The 23,236-nt window shown below is 37.7% G+C and overlaps 1 protein-coding gene across 4 annotated transcripts in view; it reads left to right on the forward strand.

Moving 5' to 3' along the window:
- TLE1 (TLE family member 1, transcriptional corepressor) overlaps positions 1 to 23,236 on the forward strand; it is a 97,895-nt gene that overhangs the window by 11,601 nt on the left and 63,058 nt on the right. For 3 of the 4 annotated variants that reach the window (XM_007065536.4, XM_043546498.1, XM_043546496.1), the window contains 2 exons: positions 14,657 to 14,719; positions 15,637 to 15,741. In XM_007065536.4, coding sequence (XP_007065598.1) covers positions 14,657 to 14,719; positions 15,637 to 15,741 — 168 coding nt within the window. The remainder of the gene's footprint in view (positions 1 to 14,656; positions 14,720 to 15,636; positions 15,742 to 23,236) is intronic. The other variant, XM_007065538.4, reaches the window with a different exon arrangement.

Below are 23,236 nucleotides of genomic sequence, written 5' to 3' on the forward strand. Positions count from 1 at the left end.
TTTTATAGGTATCCACATTAAAATAAATAGAAATGAAGAAACACAAAACAATTTAATAAATCAAAACAAAAAAACTCCTATAGAATTGTTCTCAACTAGTGTTTGGATGTGTGTAGCAGAGGTGAGAAGATGTTCAGGATATATTGACTTGAATTGCATGTAGATTTTATACTCTTTAGGACATTACATTCCAATGATGGGGAGGCATTTTATGTTTTTTTTTTTTTTTAAATCTTAACTTTCATTCTCAATTCTTTCCTATTGTGACATCCATGGCCAGCAATGGACGCACTGCAGCTGCTGGCGCCGAGGCATACTGTCTGTCGGGTGTTAATAGCCATATTATACTTGAAGGGCTGCTGTCATCGGGTATTAGAGCAATGTCTCTTTATTTTCATCAGCCATGTCTGTCGTCTTCTGGAATAAGGCAGGAGATAAAGCTTCCTGTGTGTTTAATGTCCAAATTGTTTAGGTGTAAGATTAGCTTTTGTTCAGTGGCAGGCAGCCAAAGAGAGAGCCATCACTTTTGAAGCCACTGACAAAGTTATATCAACTACTACAGTGTGTGGTGAGTTTCTGCCATCCTAAAATTGACAAGTGGGTCTCTGAGTTGTGATCTTTGACCTGCCTTCAGGCAAATGTGTCTTTCCACTTTCCTTGGCTTGTTGCCTTTCTTCTTGCAAAATAATAAAACCCTTAACTGCATATACACTAACCAATAGTACAAGAGTTAAATGTCCACTTAGTTCAGTCTGTCATGTGAAATCACTTTTTTATTCAAGACCCAAGTCTTTTACTCTCTCGTTAGAACATCACGATCTCCAGGAGTGGGTTAAATAGAGGAGAATTAAGAGGCTTACTTGGCTCTCTGCAGCTCTTTAATAGGATGGTGATATTGTTGAAAGGGTTTTAAAGATAAATTTAATTTTTTGCCTTTTTTTCTTAATTGCATTTTAATTATTGGAGTCAATAATTTTATGAATTTTTCCTAAAGATTTTGATGCTGTGTAATGACATTAAGTGGCTTTGTTAACTATTGGAAATTTAAGATACACAGAATCTGTTTGTGTCTTAAAGGAAACATCAAGATAGGATCATAATGACTTTCTTCCCCTCTCAAAATGTTGTATTTACTTTACAAATATGATTAATATATAAAAGAACCATCAACATTTCTAAATGAGCGCAGTCATCATTGTATACCCAATCTGAGCTCTGGGTACTAGAAAGCTGAGAGGATTGGTAATGAGACAGAACATTTCACCTCTTGCTCATTGGCTTGCCCAGGTCAATGATGTAGTTACTACTATCTGTCAGTTATTCAGTGGACTGTGCTAAATGAACTGGTAGTCTTCATCCGTTTCTAAGTAGGTAGCTTGCCACTTTGTCAGACACCATTACTGCAGTCCTTTTAACTAGTCTCGGCAGTTGCACCAGATTTAAACACAAGTTAAACAAATGGGTACTTTATTATTATTCAGATAAATTTAGCACCAAGGAATCGTGGACCAGGACCCCATGGCACTTGGCGCTGTACAAACATGAAACAAACAGATGGTCACTGTCTCAGAGAGGTTACAGTTTAAATACAGACGCAGCCTGTGGGAATTGGAATACTGTACGGAGTTAACAATGTGATGGTAGCAAGCTTTCCATGGGGCTTGTCTCCCTTATCCGCAGTGCATTTGGAAGCAGAAGAAACTGAAAATTGTTTTGTTTTCAAGTTGGTGTCCCTTTAAAAATGAGCCATTAGATTTTTCAATCGTAAGTGTGCTGTAACTTTAATTTTTATATCTGACAAGTCAGGGAAAAAATTGATTTAGACAACGTTTTAAGAATTCAGCAATCCATTTGTTAGTAAAAGAGAAACTTTTATTTTTTTTAAAAAAGAACACCTAAGCCAACTTCAAGAAAATGCAGCAAGCCTTCATTGACACAAACAGAACTAATCACAGCTTTACCTGTACTTTGATTCATCAGTTTCCTTGCAGACTTAAGTAAACTGGTGTTAATAACTAAATTATAAAACAAAATTTTTACCAGGGATATGCCTGTGTTATATCCTGGAATGTGGCCTGTACTTTTCTGGTAGGTGTTTCAAAACAAAACATCTTTGGCAAAGTAGTAATTAAGCTGCTAAAGATATTGGGCTGCAAACTGAGTTTCTTCCCAACTGATGATTTTGTTCCTCTTGCAGCTTTTTGATGTCTTGGATAAACAGTTGGTCAAAGTAACTTACAAGTAAGGTGACCAGTCAGTGTATTGACAAGAATAGACACAATAGAAAACTGCATTAGGAGGCAAGCCATTGGGATTTGCAGTAAATATATTACAGAACACAAGTGAATTGCCGATACTGCTTGTTTAGCAGTTTGCAAGGGCAATGGCAGTATGGATTTTTGAATTAGAAGGGAAGGACTGTTCTTTCTCTGTGCCGGAACATCTAGTTGATGGCTGAGGAGAAAATTGATTTAGAGAACAAAATGCTGCTGCCTCTATTTGTGCCATGTGAAAAGCTTCTATGGATTAGTGAGTGAAAACAAAAAGATAGCTTTCCGTTTAGGAGAAGGGGAGCAGAATGGGTCTGTTTGTTTAGCTGCATCTTGATCAGGTATTAAGCACATGAGATGAAAAAAAACCCAGCTATTGGGAGGTCAGGATAAGGAAAGGGCATCTATAACTGAAGCTTTGGGTTTTACACAATCTGCTTAAGTCTGCCTAGTTCTAAAATTGTTTTAGAAGTGCTTATCTTCTGATAAACTCAATCGTTGTACTCTGCCCTCTAGTAGATGCCGTTAAGGTTTTATTTTTAGCTTAATTAAAAGAAATGATGGAAATTAGTTAGCTTGGGTAGTTCTGTAAAATAGAATATGGAAGATTTCAGGTATTCTCCATGTGGCAAACTGTTTGCAATACTGCCACTCTTGCTCATGGAGTCTTATGTTTGCAGTAGCTTAAGGCAGCATTCACATGCATGACCTATTGGTATCAGTGTAGAAACATGTGGATTTTAATAGATTCAAAATCAATGCTAAACTGAAAGATTTAACTCTTGTTAAAGGAACATGGCCAGTGTAAACATTTCACTTAGCTTCTTTCTTGGTACCATTAATAATGCCCGAAAATCTTTATTCTTTAAATGTAATTGGTTATTAAATTTGCAACACCCCTTGGTAATATATTGTCATTCTGTTGTGTACATGTATAAAAGTTGCATAATTAGTGTACATACCTTTCAGTAAAGACTTTCTGTGTGTTATTTTTATACTTTGATGTACATGGGGATGGCTATACTGGTTTCTGTGGTATGAGTGTGAATTTTTCCTTATGTTACACTAACTCCAAGCAGCTCCTTCTCTTGATCCTCAAATCTGATGACTTTGTGTCTGAGTTATTCCACTGAAATCCAAACTGCACCAGCATTCTAATCTTTTATTTGGATTTTGATAGCACCCAAAGGACCTCCTCGATCAAGATCCAAAACCTATTGTTCTAGGTACCATAAAAGTGCTTATTTGGCCTAAAGAGTTCATGATCTAACTTGAAAAACTCTGAGGTCTCCCCAGCTGTGCAACACTTCTGGGTTTTTTTTATTGCTACTTCCTGATTCAGGAAATTTCTCTAGAAGCTTCAGAGGGAATTCGTGCACATTGGTGCATGTGTGTGGGTATGACTATGTAGACTGGTATATGGGCCAGGTCTACTTGTCAAGACAAACACCTATCAGGGATAGTCTAGATAATACTTAGTCCTGCCATGAGTGCAGGGGACTGGACTAGATGACCTCTCGAGGTCCCTTCCTGTCCTGTGATTCTATGATAAGCATAGGGTAGACATGAAAGAGTTACTAAAGATGACAGGCGATTTAGAACTGGCTACAATCAGTGTAAAATGGGTAAGATTTAAAGTAGTTACAAGATGTCCAAGAGGGAGAAGGCAGATGGAAGTAAAATGTCAGTTCTCGGTCCTTTTAATTCCTATAAAGGAAGGGCCGTAATGTGAAGGACCAGCATCAATGGGAATCAAATGCTGTATAGAAAGTAGAGATTCTAACTGCAGCACCAGCATCTAGCTGAAAGAGATACTGTATCCCCCCCCCCTTTTTTTTTTTGGAGGGGGGGACTGTTTGTGGTTGAAGTTCTTTGCGCTTTTAAGTTGGATGCATGTTGGATGGCTTTGGAGATGCTCTTGTTCCTAGGAGGGGACAGTTACAACTAGGTGGAATTGGTGCTTCAAGAAGAGAATTTGGTGATAAACAGTTGACCAGAGGCGAAGCTTCGTTTTACATCTATTCAGTTATGAGGCCTAAGAAAACTTCCATGTGTATTCGAGGCTAGATATTGAAACAAAACAGTGGAATTGAAAGGCTAGTTACAGGCCTCTGTGAATGTGCATAAGTCCTGAGTGTTAAGTCAGAATTCATGAAGTGGGACATGATGAAAATTTGGATTAGAAGGGAGATGTGGTGATAAAAGTGTCCTTCTGTTAAGCGTAATTTAAAAAGAGGCCTGACATACTAAAGATGTGCGAAAGGCTGTTGTCAAGATGCTAAAGTGTTCCTCATTCCTGCCAGTTGGCCTGGGTTCAACAGCATTTACAGCTGAAAGTGGGATGGGCAGTTGTTTACAGTGCTTGGTCAATAGCTGCTGCAGAGCAGCTCACTGTGCTATTACAGAGAAAATTGGAATTGGAAAAGTGAAATGTATCCAGTGACTGTACTTTAAAGTTGAATGAAGTCCAAACCCACATCTGATAAATATAACAGTTGACTTGTGCATCATATATATACTTTGGAATATTTTGGCCTTTCTATAGCTTAAACTGACATCTGAGAGGCTTCAGAAAAATGTAGCCTAGGGTCTGGAATCAAAAATGTAAATTTTCTGCATTGTGAAACATACATAGTATGCTTTGAGACTTTAATAGAGATCCCGATATTTTTACTTCCCAAACAAACTACATGCACCCTACATTTTCAGTGGGGAAACATTAAAGCAAATGTGAGGATGTCATCTTCCGAGGTTTACTCTCATCATCTAGTGGCTGCCTGATCTTGTGATTTAAAGTGAGTACAGATACAAACCCGGGGCAGAGGCGGAGCAACATTTACTAGCTGTCATGTTAAACTGTTGGCTTTTGCCCCAAATACAGGAATTGTTCCCTTTATTTGAAACGAGTACCCTTTGCTGCTTATTAGATAGTTTTCCTTTCATAGAGTAAAAAAACCTCATCCCTCCTGTTGGTGAGAATATTAGTAATGACAGTGTTTATAATGTTAAAATATAGTTTAAAAGCTGACTTCTACAGTTTGTCGTATACTGGTTAATATGGCTGTAAAGAGGAGATGAATGTGGCTACTTTTCTGAGTCTATTACTCAGGGGGCCTGTAAATTTGATTGGCTGTTACAATTCTAGCAGAATCATTCGATTTGAGAGCAATAGAAAGATAAGATATCCAATTACCCAAATGATTTGCAGGGTTAGCCAACGTTGTCATGGAGACGCGAGTTGGAACAAATTAAATTTTAAGCAATAAAATAATCTTAAAGCACGTCTGGGAACAAGAAAATTTGGCAGTGGCACTTACCTGAATTGAATCTTAGCTTGACACGCTGTTGTTTGACATTGATATACTGTGGGGGCCTCAACTTTTAAATGGCATGTTGTCTTCATGTTTTTTTCTTTTTGCAGCCATTGCCAAAACAAGGGCCTGTATTAGTTGTAAATAAATGGTTATTAATAATATATGCTTATCTCAATGCTCAACCTGAATTCAATAATGCTTATGAACAGCAGAGTTCATAGAGTGTTAGACTTAAATATTAAAAAGCCTCAAATGATTTAAGTTTTCAGCTTGTTATATTAAAAAAAAAAAAAAAGATTTGCAACTAGCATTTTTTAGTGTCTTTAAATAACAATTTTTTAGCAGGCATACTGGAAACTAAGAAGTTTGGAAATGCCTCTTTGTGGTGGTGGGGGGACTTACGAGTTATGAACACATTTTTTGTTTTTAGGATCTTGATTTTTTGAAAAGCATAAAAGCTTCTCTATGTGTACTGTGTTGCTTTTTCAGCAATGCTGCAGGAATATGAGAAAATACATACCTCTGAACTTCGACTGATGAAGAATAAAATTTGTAAACAGAATTGTGACGTGTGAAACTATTTTTTTTATTAATGCAATGTTTAACTGATTCCTGGTTTCCAGCATGGATTTAAAACAGTCAAGTGAGTCCCATAAAGAGCTTTTATCCACGTCTGTTAGACAGATGGAGATGAAAATTGGTCTGAGGTCAAGCCATTTGCAACATTCTCACATCCTTCGATTTTCATCTCATCCTCTCCACAGATCATCTCAAATGATTCAGTAATGACCAAGAGTGCAGCATTGACCTTTATTCCCTGGTGGGTTAGGGTTACACAGTATAAATGGCTGGAAGTACTTTCCTTCATCCAGAAGTTCAGTGCTGTGATTGGCCTTCCATGTGGGAAGTACAAATGAAGGCAGAGTACTTAAATTTAGTTTCTAATGCTGTTGTAAACTTGAATTGACAGTCTCTAATTTTGGCCTCGTGTGTGTGTCTGTGTGTGGTTTTTTCTTTAAGATACTAGTTCCAACCTTGTCACACACTAGGATGCCTTTTATAAACAGGATAAATTTGGATAACTTGATTAGTCACTAAATTTATTTTTAAGGCCACTTCTAAATGTAATTAGCTTTGGTCTAACGGGCAAAGACTTGATACAATAGGACCAGTTTTCTTCTTTTAGATTTTATCACTTGTATGCCTGCATTTCACATGCTTTTTTGTTTTTACTTTTTTAAAGCTGCTTTTGTCCTACAATAGAATTCTGGTGTAACAGTTGAAATATGTTAGTGACTACTTACTCTAAAACGGGTTTAATCTAGTAATTCCTGTAAAAGATTATTTTTGCTATTTCATGATTTACAAAGAATACATAAGAGTATGCTCTTGATAAGCCACAGTAAGGGTCAAGTCCTGGTCCCAGTGAAGTCAATGGGAGTCTTGCAAATGGTCATCTTGCAACACTTTCTATGAATAACTTTATTTTTCTGCCATCTGCCCAACTTTGTCTGCCACCTGCACAACTTTATGTCTGGAGAGACTTCATGTATAGTACGCAAACTTGTTCGAATCACAGATGTCCTTGGAAAAGTTTCAGAGTAGCAGCCATGTTAGTCTGTATCTGCAAAAAGAAAAGGAGTACTTGTGGCACCTTAGAGACTAACAAATTTATTTGAGCATAAGCTTTCGTGAGCTATAGCATCTGATGAAGTGAGCTGTAGCTCATGAAAGCTTATGCTCAAATAAATTTGTTAGTCTCTAAGGTGCCACAAGTACTCCTTTTCTTTTTGTCCTTGGAAAAGGTGCAGAACATCTGTAGTTGTAGCGATCTTTTGTTTTAACGTAGACTGTAGGTTCAAGCAAAGACAAGTGTTTTTTGAATATCAGGTTTTTATATTTTAGACTCTAGCACCTTTGGCAAAGAATTTGCTTTTTATATTATAAGAAGACTAAATAACTGAGATTTGGATATTTATTCCTATTACTCCTCTTAAACTGATCTCCACATTATCATTGCATTCTAAAATGGATATGAAATGTGGCATAGAAAACTGAATAATTATAAGGAGGTTAAAAGGCCACAAATGTGGCATGCAAAATCCTGCTCTCACAAGCTTAACATACACCAGAATCAGACTGAATGCTTTAATATCTTGATCTAGTTTTGTGACCTATGGAGTGCTATTTTCAGATCTATGGGGGCAGACTTCTCTTTTCACAAAGTACACTAACCACACTGTTTCTACATGATATGCTGCTAATGTTTTTTTATTTTTCAATTTGGGCTCTAAGTTTTGAGGTATGTTTTGAAAACAGATAATGGTATTGAATGACAATATTTAACACGTCTTATTAAATATTCCAAATATATGATTTAAGATAAAGTTGGTTGAGATCTATCATTTACAGGGCTAGAGGTGGTTTTTATGGATCCTTGTTGCTAAGGACACTTACGCCCTAAGTATACTTGTAGAATACTCTTAATAAATAAAATTATTGCATTATTAACATATGGTTAGTTCCTACAGTGTTACCTATGTTGGGTGCCCTAGTGTAAAAAGTTCACTTGCCTTATGCTATATGTTGACTTGCCCCAGTCAGAGGAGACTTGTGTAACACTGATTCAAAATGCTTGGTGTGCCCTCTATCCTAGGGCTTCTTCTAACATTACTAGGAAAGATGAGCTAGTGGTGGTAATGGTGAGAACTTGAAGTATTTTTCTTGTGTAGCTAAGGCCTGATATGGGGGTGATGTCTTTTAAGATTACATTGTGCTTTTTCCTTTTTCACCTCCAAAGCAAAAACTAGCAGCTTCCAAAAGAAACGGTTGGTTTCAGCATGGGCTTGTATATTATGCTTTTTTATAAACAAGAAAAATTGTTTGCAGGTTGTATTTTAGAGTACAGAATCATCTGCTGGATCAGACATTTGTGAAAAATTTTATTAGTATTAAACATCCTTTTACAATATGGAATAAATAAATACTGTTGTATGGGTACAAACACTGCTTTATTAAGTGCTTAAAAAGATCTGTATGACAGAATCTTATACAGGAATAAGCATGGCTGCTTTGTTTTTTGTCATTTATGTCAAGAATGCAACTATAGCAAAATGACACATTAAAAATACAAACACTTATGCTTAGCAACAGTTAGGTCAAAATATTTGTCATTAATTAGAAGGAACCAAGACAAAAAAATTATATGAAGACAACACTGCAGGCTCAGCTTCACTTTGCAAAATGCAGCTGAATTCCTTCATGTTAATTTTAATGATGCTTCAAAAAGGAGGGCAGCACTTTGAATCAGGGGTCTGACAAGCTTGTCATTTGCAAATAAATCAAAAGACCATCATTGCAACAGCAAGAACCAATGAATGGAGTTGCTTTGTCATTCTTTGATAGGCCCCACACTCAAGCCTGCTATTAAAAATGAATGTATTCAAGAGGCTCTGCATTAAGAACATAAACAATTAAGGGCACTTTAGATGTTCTGCTAAGAGCTGCCATACAGATACGAGAGATTTCACATGCAATGCAGGCCTGTGCAGTCTGCTTTGCCAGTGAGCCAAAGAGAACATGGGCAATTAGTGTTCATGTCTGTGCACAAGTAGCTTTCTGCATGAATTTTTTTACCCCTCATTGTTGGTCTTCAGGCTTACATAGGGCAGTTAAAACAATCTGAGGATAGCTGCATCAAATGGGAGACTTCCCCCAAGTAACTGTTAAAAGAACACTTTTAGCAACTTCCAGATGACTAAATATAAATATATATCTTTATAAGCCTCAAAAATTGGTGACTTACGTCATGATTAGCTAAACCATTCAGACTCTCTTAAAGGATTTGAGTTCTGGTTTTCAAGCATATTTCTTTCTAGGAGAATTGTGATGTGAGTTTGTTCTTACAATAATGGATTTAAATGGCTGTAGTCCTCCCTGGATCTGCATTTGAAATGTTCACAATTGGCAATTGTATTGGAACACAGAATACACTCGTGTTCTTTCCTGAATTGCTAAATGAGCAACTAATATTCTTTACAAGGTAATAACGTGGTGGAGGTGAATATGTAGAAACTGAACTAACTCATTACCTGTATACTTCTAGGTAGCCTAAGTTCATGGAAATTTTTTTTTTTTTTTTTTTTTAAACCCTTGGGGAAGGAAGACTTCAGAGGAGCTGGGGCGAAGTTAAGTGTACTGTGGTCACTAGTCGTGCTTCCAGTGTTTGAGAGAGGAAACTGACATAGTTTGGGTATTAAATAATCCCTTTAATAGATCAATTTAGCTGTTAATGGATTTTTGGTGGATACTTGAACAGTCTCTTTCTCTGAACTGAAATTTCTAACTTTCTGTATTTTAAAAGGTCCCTACAGGCAGGTGCAAAGGAAAATTACTCATTTGGTACACGAGTCTGAATAGAGAATCATTGTTACAATAATGTCAAAATAGAAAAACGTATATGTTATGTATATGTATACGTATACGTAAACATATATGTTAAATATTGTGGTATTATCTATGGATATTGTAGGAATTGTGAATGTTGTGGCTAGATGTACATGATGACTATTTATTTCTCATCAGTATATGTGTTACATGGTTTAGTCATTTTCATCTTTGAAGCTTAAACTTTCCAAGCTTTATATGTTCCTGAAGAGACATTTTAAAAACAAAGTTTTGTTTGATTTGAGAGGATGGTCAAATCTGTGATGGGTGAAACTTGTTTTTTCCTATGTTAGTAAGCTCTTGAAACTTGGCATATTCTGGTGAAAATCGGTTTTGATTTATCAGCCCTTGAGAATTTCACTCTATAGATATGGAGTCAACTTTTTCATGAACCTTGTTGCAAAGGTGATACAATAGGCAGCGAAGGCAAGCTAGATTGTGCATGATATTACATAACTGGATTAACTATTCATCCTTTAGTTCCCTGATCTAAAACAATTTCCAGGCATTTTGGTGAAATGAACAATAAATGGGGTCATCAGCCTACTGTTCCATTTTCCCTACCAAAATACCTACTTTGCTTAATACTGTATTTGGGGCATGTCCATAGAAGTTGAGGGAAGATGGGAGGGAAGGGCCTCAAAAGACCACTAATGGGCTCGCAGAAGACTTATAAATTATGATTGCTATGGTCTTCAATAGCAAAGGGTGGGTTTGTAGGGGTGTGAACTTAAAAAAAACAAAAACAAACCCCAAACCACACCCAGACAATGTTAAGGGTTTTGCTTCCCCATTGTTTAGGTTCAGAAGGGACTTTTGGATGAGACCAAGAGCAAATATCTCTTCACTTCCCTTCCTCTCAGTGCACATGTTCATATGCTGACTCTTTGGTTTCAGGTTTGCTGTTGTGGTTATTCTAGTAGACACTTTTGCAGGGCCTTGGGAAATATGTAGGCGTGTGCATCACCAGAACAGTCCCTGGGTGCTGCTCTTATGCTAGCATGTGATTGGCAATGGTGCTGTCTATCCATAGTTTAATCCTATGAATGTAAAGTTGAAAATTAGACATTTCTTTTTCAGCTGTAGTAATAAATGTTAATTTTTACAATACTAGGGCCAGTGTCATAAAATGAAAATGAGATTTTTCAAATTGATGGTGCCCCTTTGAAGTAGTAAGTTCCCATTTTTAACATGAAGAAATTAGTCCAATAAAAGATACTACCTCACCTACCTTGTCTCATGTTTTAACAACTGACCTTTCAATGTACAGTAAAAGGTGACATCAAGAATTAAGAGTTGAGGGGAACAGTGGAAGCAGTGCATTTTTAAAAAAAAACCCCAAAAACCTTTTATTGATTTTTTTTTTTTTTTTTTTTTTCCCATGTCACAAATCTCTGGTAACTTTTATTTGATTGAACTGTGTAAATATCTTAAAGTTCCACAAATTCTAAAATACAGATTAGATATAAACTAATTCTCAAAGACTTCAGAAATAGTAGAAACACTTCAATGATGTAAGGTCAGAAGGCAGATTATTTTCCCCCAGTATCAAGAGATTCACATTTGTCTGACCCATTTAGTGGTTTTTTAGGGAAAAGAAATCTGAAAGTTCCATGAGAATGTTAAATTTCATAGAGAACCACTTGGAACCAAAAAGTTATCAGCGGTCCTGTTGTCTTGCTTTACTGACTTTGAACCATTTTTCATTCAATTTCTTTAATTCCTGTATATGCACAGAAGGCTCAAAGTGTGAGACTGCCATGAAACACCAAATATTTTAGAAAACTTGCTTTAAAAAACACATAATTAACCCAAAAAAGCGAAATCTCTAATCAGTTACAGTAAAGGATTACAGGCCAGAGAACTTTCACTTAGACCAGTAGTTCTCAAACTTTTATACTGGTGACCCCTTTCACATAGCAAGCCTCTGAGTGCGACCCCCCGCCCCCCCCTATAAATTAAAAACACTTTTATATATATATTTAACCCCATCACAAATGCTGGCTGCAAAGCGGGGTTTGGGGTGGAGGCTGACAGCTCGTGACCCCCAGTTTGAGAACCCCGGACTTACTCTGCTGACCAAAACTGCTTTTCACCTGAAACGAGAACTCATCTCCTCCCATCCTGAAAACAAAGGACTCATGACCTAATTTTAATTAGGTCATTCAGTCGATCAGGAACTATATATTACCACTCCTCTCTCATGGGGATGCAAACCCATTACACAGCAGTCTGCTGGCATCCTAATTGCTGGCAGATCTCCATCTCAGGAGGGGCAAGTATGTGGGGAACATCCTGAAAAGAGAGTTTTGGTAACCACGTATGCAACTAACACTTACGTAAAATGCACATAATGCACAAACTGGCCAACAAAGCTTGATCATTTTTAAACCTGCTACAAACACATAACAGCTTTCCTATATTACTGTTGCTATTCATTTTTTATTTGGATTGCACTATCACTGAAGGCTCCAGTCAGACTCTGCCCTTCTGGACTAAGAATGCAAACAAAATTATCTCCACCCCCCCCCGCCAACATTTATTTAAATAAAAAAGCTGTTTCTGGGCACTTACCTTTCCTTCCCATTCCACAGGATGACAAGAGAAGCAACCACCCCTTCCTCCTCCGAGGAAAGGGAATTGCCTTCCTCTCCCCTCCTTTCCACCCTCTCACCCCTTTAAAAAAAAAAAATTCACGTTAAGGGAATACTATTGCTTGTGCTAGTCTTCAGTGGAACAGCTATCAAGTAACTGCCTGCTGGTCCCTGATTCTCTGCTTCAGCTCTGATGCAGGCTATAGGGCCCTGGGACTACTTTAAATTGCATCAGCTGGCTATAGTTCCCTTGGATGCTAAGCTCTGTGTATTCCCCTTCTTGGGAATTGGGATTCCCTGCCAAGGGTTGTGGAGAGGGGAGCATTCAGACAATTCTACCAGTTCTGCACCCGTTGGGCACTACCGTACACCCAGGGAATCCCCAGCAGGGAACTTGCAGGTGGCTTCCACGTCTCTTGGGCTTCCTGGGTGGTGCAAAGAGCAGAACGGGGCAGAAAATCTCCTAGATCATTAGGGTGGTAGGGTGAGGGGGAGGTTCAGTGATTGACTTCACAGCAGAATCTTCAGCTGTGAGCTGCAGCTAAGATCTTTGAGTAAGAGTTCCTCTGTTCACCATAATATTGGAATTTGACTTCAGGTAAATGGATGGGGAATCCTTGCTATCAACAGACAGACGGGGATCTGGGTTTTTCTGATACTGACTTGCTGCAAGTTGGAGGACACTTATTGTATAATTAATAGGTGTGTAGAGAGGTATAAATGTCATAAACTCTGTAAATAAAAAAGATGAATGTCAATGACAGTTGGGAGTAGAATTTGGGAGTTCCTGGTCCTCCAGCAGGCATGTGCTCAACTCTAGACTGTGCTGTGTCTAAGAAGGAAGGTAAAAACATCCTTTCCCTTTTCCATTTTAATGGAAGTCTTGCAAAATTGATAATGAAGTATTTGAGATTTGCCTCTTAAGCTCTGAACTCTGTCTTCAATGATACTGATCATTTTCTCCTCTGCTGTTTCTCCTTTGGTTTTTACAATTCTGTAATCTTGTTCTGATAAGTTATCCACTGCTTCAGTGATTCCTTATCCTTGCCATGCCCCCTGTATGTTTGCCCTCAGGGTTCTGTTCCCTCCTTCATCTGCTCCATTATTTCAGTTGTTCCTAAATGGATGTTTCCCAAATCAATCTCTCTGCCAAGTCTTTGCCCTGTCTTGCACCTGTCTCTTCGGTATTTCGTGTACACTTCTGATTCTATCTTGCTGTCTCAAAACCTCCTGATCTGTCTTCACTGTCCCTTCTCTATTAGATCGGTTTCTTCATTAGCTGCTTCTTTTACCACCTTCTCAGTCTTCATTTTCAAGGTCCTGTAAATTTTTTTCCCACCTCCATGTCTATTATTATTTCTTTCAGCTCTCAGTCCTCTGTTGCTTTCTGCTCCTTTTGTCCATGTCACATTTTTCATGCCCTTCTGTCATGCTGCCTGCCTCTACTTACCTGCCAAGCACCCTCTCCTCTTTCATATGCACCTCTTCAGTAATCCTTCCTGCTGTATCTTTTCCATCCTCTCCATTATTTGAACTGTTGTGTTCTTTTTTTTTCTTGACTTTTAAATTGTAAATTCTTCATGGCAGGCAATACATCTTGCTCTCTAAAAGCATTGTCTAAACTTACAGCACCTGATAAAAATCACATGAAAGGATATTCACTTCACACGCCATTTTCATAGAACACTGTTCTGTGCAACTTGGTAAATTGAGTAATAAATCTGCCTTTTAAAAGGCTTTAGCTTGTGTTGGATTTGAACAAATCCTTTACTTGTTAATGACTTATAAAGACCAGATTTTTTCTTAAATGTATATAGAGATTAGGTACTTGAGACATAGCAGATGTCCGAGAGTAATGAACTAGGTCAGTGGCCTGATTAGGGACTTATTAGTAATCATTTATACTTTCACTAGACATCTTTATGAATTTTTACAATGCTTGTACTTAATATATGACCCTGTAAAGTAGCTGATATATGATAACATACCTCATCCATGTTTAAACCAAAATAGTTACTTTTTTTTTCTATAGACAGAAATCGCCAAGAGATTGAATACTATTTGTGCACAAGTCATCCCGTTTTTGTCTCAGGAAGTAAGTAAAACTGTTCAGCTGTTAAAGTGCAATTATGTTGCTTCTCTGTTTGCAAATTAGCTAGTTTTAAGATGTTAATTTTATCACAATGCTCAAGTGTGAGGAACATCTGTTATAGCTGAAGTGTGCAAACCCCCCCTTACTAATTTGGTCTAACATCTGAGTTTACACTGAAAAACTGGTGACAATAGCTCAACCTCAAATTAATTCTTTTCAGGAAAAACTATAAAATGACAAAACAATTTTTTGTTTTCATTTTTAATGACAGTGCTAAGTTCTACTTAATAGTCAAGTGTTAAGTTCTATGTAAATAAGAATGTTGGCCTTCAATACAAAAATATTCAGATATTATTTTTGGGTAGGTAACACACAGTTGGTAACTCAAATACAAAATGTTGTTCAAGGGTATAAAACATTGCTTGACTACAACTGTAGCATATTAAAGACTACTTCTGTTCAGTTTTGGAACCTGCTTTGGATTAGACTAGTTAAATTAAATGTAGGAAGCTGCCTAGTCTTTTTGTTGATTATATTGGATGCAGGAGTTATAAATGACTTATAAAACAGACGCTAGTTTAAAGTTGTCAGAACCTTCTCATCTCAGTTGGAAACTAATGATTTAGTTCCTAGAAGATATTCTCTTCAAAAGTTTTCAACGTTTGTTACCTTTTGCCTCACTCTTAAACAATGAGTAACAAATGGCATAAGATGACCTATAATAGATAACCTGGGCTTCTGTCTTATTGTGCAAATTTCTGTACAAAAACTCTTTCTGTGCATACTGCAAATGTTTCTGGTCTCGGTTTTAATGTACTGGTGTTTTTATGGGGTGGTAAGAGGAGAAGCTGGTATAGCTGTTCAACAGCTTGATAACACAAATTTTAATTTTTATTTATTTATTTATTTTTTCTAAATAGCATCAGCAGCAAGTCGCCCAAGCAGTAGAACGTGCCAAACAAGTGACCATGGCTGAACTAAATGCCATCATCGGGGTACGTGGCCTTCCAGGTCTACCTCCTACAGTGTGTATAACCAGCTTTCATTTCTTATTGCTTTGGTCGTTTTAAAATAAACTTGAGAATTTTTTGATATCTAATTCTGTTTTGATACCTAATATTGTTGCTCAAACTTATTTGATTTGGCTCACTCAGATTTTAGAGGAGGTAGAATTAACAGCAGCTTATTTTGTAACAGAATGGCTTTTCATTCCCTGCACCCATATATTATATCAAAACCTTTGCTGCAAGAAAGACCAGGGAGTTTGGGAAAGATTTATTATCTATTGATCGTGGGTATTGTATGCTACTTGATCTAAGTTACCTTTGTTTTGCCTCCTGCTTTTTGTGACATTTGAGTTTTTGGAACCTGTACAACTATTCAGTCTTCTTCCTTTTCCTTTCTTCTGCATCTTTCATGAATTTTAAAGTAGCAGGCTAATGAAAAGAAACTTCTCTTGCTTTTGAAGTAGTATTAATTGTCTGACATAATGTTCTAATAGCCTTTCACCAAGTTTGTGCTTCTAACTATGCTGAAATAAGTTAATACTACTTGCTTGTGACTGGTTGTCAATCACAAGTCATTTGTTTTGCATTAATGAAGTCTCTGAACCGTGCATTCCTTCCACTGCATGAGTTCATTTTCCCCATCACTAAGTCTAGAATATATCTCATGTTTTCTGCCCTTCCAGACTAAGTGAAAGAAGTAGCGGAAACAAGAAGCCGTCCTTTCTGATTTTATTCATATGTGAGCGCCTTGAGCGGATTCAAATTACTCATTTATCAATTTATGTTAATTGCTTGTGAGAAGATGCCCTGCTGGTCTTTATAGTTCCCTCAGACACTTTGTAATGATAATTAGACATGCTGCTGTACGGATTAACAGTGCCATAGTCCAATGACGTCTACAGACAATGGAACCAGTTAATCCATCTGTGCTTAAAATTACATCCCAACTGGAGATGTGGGGGAAAAAACCCATAAGAGCGAGGGAGGATTAAAAGAATGAGCCTCAGCTTGAAAACTCTCCTTTCATCAGTTTCTCAATTGCAGATCTGCAGTCGGTTTGCCTGTGGTAAGCTATTGGCAGTCAATTAGGTGAAATAAACTGGGAGGGTGACCTTCATTTCCTTTTAATAGCTTTTTTCCTCCCTCAAATGGGGAGGTTCAGTGGATTTTCAGCTTAAATTTTATTCAAGCTGCTTTATTACACTTGACAGATTAGCGTTGCATAAACATACCCCCCCTTCAAATTGGAGCCCTGTTTTTTCCCTTATTTTCAAATTTTGACTGTTACTGAGTTAATTCACTAATCATGTTTAATAAAAGTTACATCTGCATTTTTCTGCAGTATTCTCTGTGCTTTGCTTGCGTAATGAATTGCCTTATTTTGAAGATCAAATCAAATATACATGCAGGAATACTGTATGAATAATATTTGATTGGCAAAGATTAATAGATCTGTGTTTTCTTGCATGTGTTAAGTGTACAATTTCACTGAGCACAGATCCTGAATAAAAAGTCCTTTCATAGTGGACTAAACTTGTAGGACACTTTTGCAGAGTGTTTTTTGTTTTTTGTTTTTAAAAAGTGCATTAAAACGTCTTTGTCATTAGACTAAGAAATTGTCCTGACAGCGAAGACTTGCTATATAGCAAAACTCCTCTTACCAAACTCGCTATGATGATGTTGTCCCAAGTGGCATTTGCTGAATGTGTTCTGTTCAGTTCTGTGCTCTTAGGTCTAGAACTACAGTGTACAAATAAGACTTTTTATGGGCAGGGATTTTTGGAGGTAGGGAGAGGTATGTTAATCCGATTAATAGAAACCTCAGAATTTTTTAATTTTAAACTACCAATGATCCTTCAGTATAAGCATTTCCATTTGTTTTATGAACAAATACTCAGCAATGCTGTCGTAGTTCAGATGTTGTGAATGAGGGAATAAACACGTAGTTAGTACAAATGTATTTTAATTTTCAATGTAGATCTGTGTATTATGCATACCAGAAATCAGATGCATGTCAGTGATCTTTTACAGTTTTAGGTGATCAATAATTATCCTGTGCTGCACAATAAGTTTCATGCTCTGACATATGCTTGATTTTGTTTGAAAGGATTGTGTGCATCCTGGAAAATCAGAGTAGCATAAAATTGGGTTGACAATTCAGTGGACCTTTGCTCTCCTTCATTGAACATGCAGTGTGTCAACCTGTCTCCCCAGAGGGGAGGAGGCATCAGGAGGCTGGCTTTTCCTACAATCAGCAGCTGCACTGAAAGTAAACGCAGACCAGTTTGATAGCAGCTGTCAGTATTGTTCAGGGACCCGACTTAGTGTAAAGAACAATAGAGGGGCCATGCTCTTAAACTGCGGTGTCTTTCAGGCTAAGAAAAGAAATAGTAATTTAAGGGTTTAGACCTCTATTATGAGTGTGAAAGATCATGAAAGACTTCTTTAAAATGCAAATAGGCCAAAGCATTCTCTAACAAGTAGCCTATGGCATCATAGTGCTAAATATATTTCTGTATCATAAATGTTGGGGTTGGGAAGAAAGTTAAGCATTTTCTTAGCAGATGTTGAGTTAGGTGTTCTCCCTGACTAGGTAAAATCTGCATTCTTGGCATTTGTCTGAGCACTGATTTTCTTTCCTTTTTCAAAAAAGGATTGTGATTCTGTGACATGGTATAATGATTCAAAAAAACTGTTTGCAAATTCAGTCTTGCCTCATTAATTTGTTATTAAAGAGTCAAGACTGAGTTTGTTTTTCCATTGGGCGCACATACGGAGTTGGGGGGGAAGCAAAAACCAAACCTTGTAATTTAGTGAAAATGGAGGGCTGGTGGACACTAAAGAATGAGCTTGACCCAGCTGTGTCGCTTGGAGGTGTGCAAATCCACACCGTTTAGCAACATAGTTAAACCTACTTAAGTCCCTTTGTAGACAGCACTTGGTCAACAAAAGAATTCTTTCATTAACCTGGCTACCACCTTGCTGGGAGAAACCCCTCCCGTCAGCCCAAATAGTGTTTACGCTGAAGCACCACAGTTGTGACACTGTAGTATTTTAAGTGTAGATAAGCCTTAAGACTTGTTTCATGATAGGCCACTTTTAAAATACAAACACACTACTACTTTAGTTACTTGGGAAAATTGAATTTAGAGCAGGACTGCAAGATATTGTGGGGGAAGGAGGGGAATTATCTACCTAATGTAAAGGCAATTTTAGTCAATGTATAAAAAGAAAAAGTATATTTAGATTGGAGGAATAATGAGTGCGTTGTTGCATTCAGAAACTTTAATGAGTAAAAATAAAATAATTCAGGTAGTGTTAACTTCTTTAATTAGATGTTGGAAGATCAGTTGTGAGGTGTGTTTGTGCATATACTCATCCACAGCCCCTTACTAATGGTTACTGAAATGTGTTGTTGGGATTGTCTAATTATTCATATCAAGCCACTACATGTGTGTGTTTGGCGGAGCTAAGTATTTTACTTTTCAACCATTGTACATGTCTGTACGTGTTCAGCCATTGTACATGTCTGTAATTTTTTGAATTGCACCAGTCAGCGTTCATTGTACTACTATTTTTCACTAAAGTTGATTGAGTGAACTAGTAGATTTGCTAGATACTTAAATGAAAGGTTTTGATTGTAAAGGATCGGTGCACCTGTTAACTCCTTGGCACCACTGATTTCAGAGCTTTGCCTGAAGTCTATGTTTGGGGGTTGGGGAGAATCCTGATCATGGCATGAAAGGATTAAGTGGATTATCATGGTAGAACTTGAAGGGATTTTTTTTTTTTAGATATGATTAAGCAGCAAGCTGGAAAATCAGATGCCTATCAGCTCACACCAGGAAGAGCTAAGGGACAGTTATAATTAGTCTATCCCAACGTCAGCAATAACGTAATTTTGCAAGACTTAAATACGGGCAACATTAATAAAATTCAGACATTTATATAAGTGTACATTCTTAATTTAGAACTACAGATCTATAAATTGGAAAGGTAGAGAATGTAGCATACAGATGTGAATACTTAGCTTGACATTAGTTGCTAATGATTCTGTGAAATGTATCTTTTTGGATTGACAATACTTTTCAAGACAGATTGAGTTGTAGACCTCCAAAAGAGCTCTCCACTGTTGCATGAGGTGATTGGCTAAAGGATTAGCAAACTGCTGAATTATTTTTCTCTCCTTGGCTGTGGTTGCCAGCTATCTCTGGGATGGTAGTGTGTGAAGCTTAAGAGGATGAGGTTAACCTCTTGAGGGTTTATTCTTATGAGTGTGTAGTTAATCCTTGGAAAGCCTATAAATAACTAGGCTGTATGTTTCGTTATAAAACAGAAATACAGACTAGAACAGAAATGAATGCAAAATTCTGTGCAGGGGAAGAGCTAAGCAGCTGTAGCATTACTTTAGACCCTTCTCAACAGTGATCTGTATTTTGTGCCAAGTGATATTTGTGGGGGGTTTTAGAGCAATGACTTATTAGCTTTCTGTAAAAAGAAAGCTGAGTGCAAGATACTTATGCATCTTTTTGGTAAACTTCATAGTGTACCGGCCTATAAAAACAAGCTAAAACTTTGCTGTTCAGATATTTATAGTTTTTATGTATGTACAAAAGTGTGTACACAAACTTGCTGCTGTACCTTAAATTACATGGGATTTCTTACTGTGTATTTACATTAGATACAACCCAAGTAATCTGTTTCCTTTTAGTTATCGCTGCTGAGGCAGGATTCATCATTTCGAGAACAAGTGACTTGCTTAATGTTGGGGATTAAGTAGATACCTTGACTTTCAGCTCTTATTTTATAACCTGATTTCCCCCCCCCCCCATCCTCATAAAAAAGCAAAAAAGGACACAATACTTACATCACCTTTAGACTGGTGCATAATTGAGCTAATCATCTCTGCATCTCAAAACAGTATGGACATGCTTGCATTGGTTATGTTTTAGAGATGTAATGACTGAACCTGCAAATAAATGTAGATGGAGATGGGCAGAATTACAAAGATTATGTGTTTGACCCAACAAAAATTTATTCTTTGCTTTTAGTTGAAGAATTTTGAGAGCAGTACATGTGCTGACAAATTTATTCTAGTAATATTCATTAGACTTGTCAATTTCCAGAACAAATTGCACATATTTGTCTAAAATAGAAAAGCATGCTTTAAGTGTTTTTAAAGGCTGCTCCTCTGTCCCCCAAACTACTTCCAAAGTGGATTAGGTAACTGGTTTCAGATGCCCAGCCTGTAGGCTCACTCCAGATGTAACAATCTAGTTCCATGATGGAGTGAGATATTACAGAATATACCTGCTTGATTAGTTTCTAGACCTTTATGGTTAGGAACACTCTTTGAATGTCAACCAATGTAGTATTGTCTTCAGTGTTCAGGGACACCCTTGGCAAATAAGCCATGTGTGCTTTCCTTTATTGTGCTTTACCCTCTCCCCTTTGTACTGTTCTCCTTGGTCCAATAGTCCAGGCTCTATCCTAACTTTTTTCACTTTTCACAAATTAACTCAGATAAGGAGAAACTAACCAGCAATTGGGTTATGATATTATTGAACTTAGAGATACAACTAATTTGACAGCTTCATGGACAAACACTCCAGCCTCATGGATGCTGTGCTTATATAGCTCAAAAAAGAGCACATCACAATGATTGGGAAAACGTATTCTTCTCTGCTGACAGTCTCTCGTTGGCATAACCCAGGATGGAAGTGTATGGTGTCTAAAAGATAGATTTGAGGGACATTTGGCATCTGCTGTCATTGGAAAGCCTGGGATAACATTGTCCTTAATGTGGGCCTTTTTGCACACTTATACTAGTACTGGGATTTGTTTTGGTATACTATGTACTTTACAAAGTTCTTTATGCTAATCAAGAATGTACTCCAGGGCACCACAGGACACTCTTCCCCCTAGACTACCTTCAGAACTCTAGGTCTCTAGCTGAAACATTTTCCTATAAGTGTGGCTGTGGACGTACAGATAAGGGGCAGTAGCGCTTAGGCCCTCTATATCTTACAAGGTGGCTACTGGCTTTAACTTTCCTGACTGCTAATATGCTTCTGAGTGAGCAGCTAGAGCAAGAGTGTGATTTCTTTTGGACTGTGCTTCCTAAAGGGTAAGCAGCTGTATACAGCACCAGGTGGAGACCCAAAGTGGCCTTCAAGATTAGCTCCAAAATCAGTGGATTTAACCTTGAGGCGACAAAGATGTATGTATCCTTGAAGAGCGGTGACCATTTTTGAGCTAGCAGGAACTGAAAAAGGTGTTTCTGGCCACTGCTGCTTTTGTTGCCATTCAGGAATATTGAGGAGTCCAAGAAAACCCTGAGATTTTCTTAGCTATCATGAGTTTCCAAAGCTGTGGGTTTTTTAAAATTGGGTGCTTACATTTAAACAAGGCAACACTAGCACACATGGGGATGAAGAGGCAGTGAGGCTGAGCGTAGCAATAAATGTTTCCAGACTTTCTATTTTGGCTGAATTTGGAAAGTCTCTTTCTAGCAAAAACAGGTATTTCAAGGCTTTAAACAGTGTCTGTGCTTCCCAAGCATTCTTCAGGAAATCTCCCACCTTTTCAGTACCCCTGGAACAGCTCCAGCGGTAGTAACAATGGAAATATTGCGGGAAGGGCATAGGTGCCTTTACCATTGTGTTGTATGGACATGCTTAGAACTAGTGGCTGTGACATGGTGGTAGAAATACTAGTCTTCTCTGTGCTAGTACTAGAATCCTGCCACCATCAATGGAGCTGCTCTAGTAGTAGTGCAGAGTCAGACTTCCTGAAAAATGATTACATAGACAAGCAAGGAATCACAGGTGTCAGAACACTTTCAGAACCACCCCCCATTATTCTCCATAGGTAGCAGAATCCTGGAGGGCCAAAAGTCCTTTAAACTCCATGCTCACCAGGATTGATGTAGAGATGGAAGTGGGAAGTATGACTATAAAGTTGGGGGTGTTTTCACTCCGTTATCCATCTCAGTGCAGCTTTGACGTATGGGAACACGCTTCTTCCTTCCCTTTCAAATTCAGCACCAATTGCTAACAGGAGGGTGTGTAGAAAAGTTCAGCTTTCCTTAGTTAGGACCCTTTTCATTCTGGGGCCAGTTCAGGATGTGAGACACAGTGACATAGCCTTTTTTCTTAGCCCTCCGTATGATAAGAGACATTAACGGCTGTTGGAAGAAACATATGTCTGAGACGGTTTACGTTTTGCAACATGTACTCTGTCCTTATGACCTGAGAGAGGTTATGAGTTACAGGAATGAGGGTGGGAATTGGGGTAAAGTTAGATAAAACTCGTATATCCACACAGAAACTAAGCTCAGTTTGTTCTCTAGGAAAGTGCCATTACTTCCTCCACACTCCATGTAGGTGTGCCTGTTTTAATTAGCAATTTACAAATGTATTTACAAAGAGTATGACTTTCTGCTCAGAGTGCACGTTGCACATCTTTGACCTCGCATTCTCTAATGGAAACACACAGCAGCATGTACATAAAA

The sequence above is a fragment of the Chelonia mydas genome, chromosome 5 (assembly GCF_015237465.2).
Source record: "Chelonia mydas isolate rCheMyd1 chromosome 5, rCheMyd1.pri.v2, whole genome shotgun sequence".
Lineage (NCBI taxonomy): Eukaryota > Metazoa > Chordata > Testudines > Cheloniidae > Chelonia > Chelonia mydas.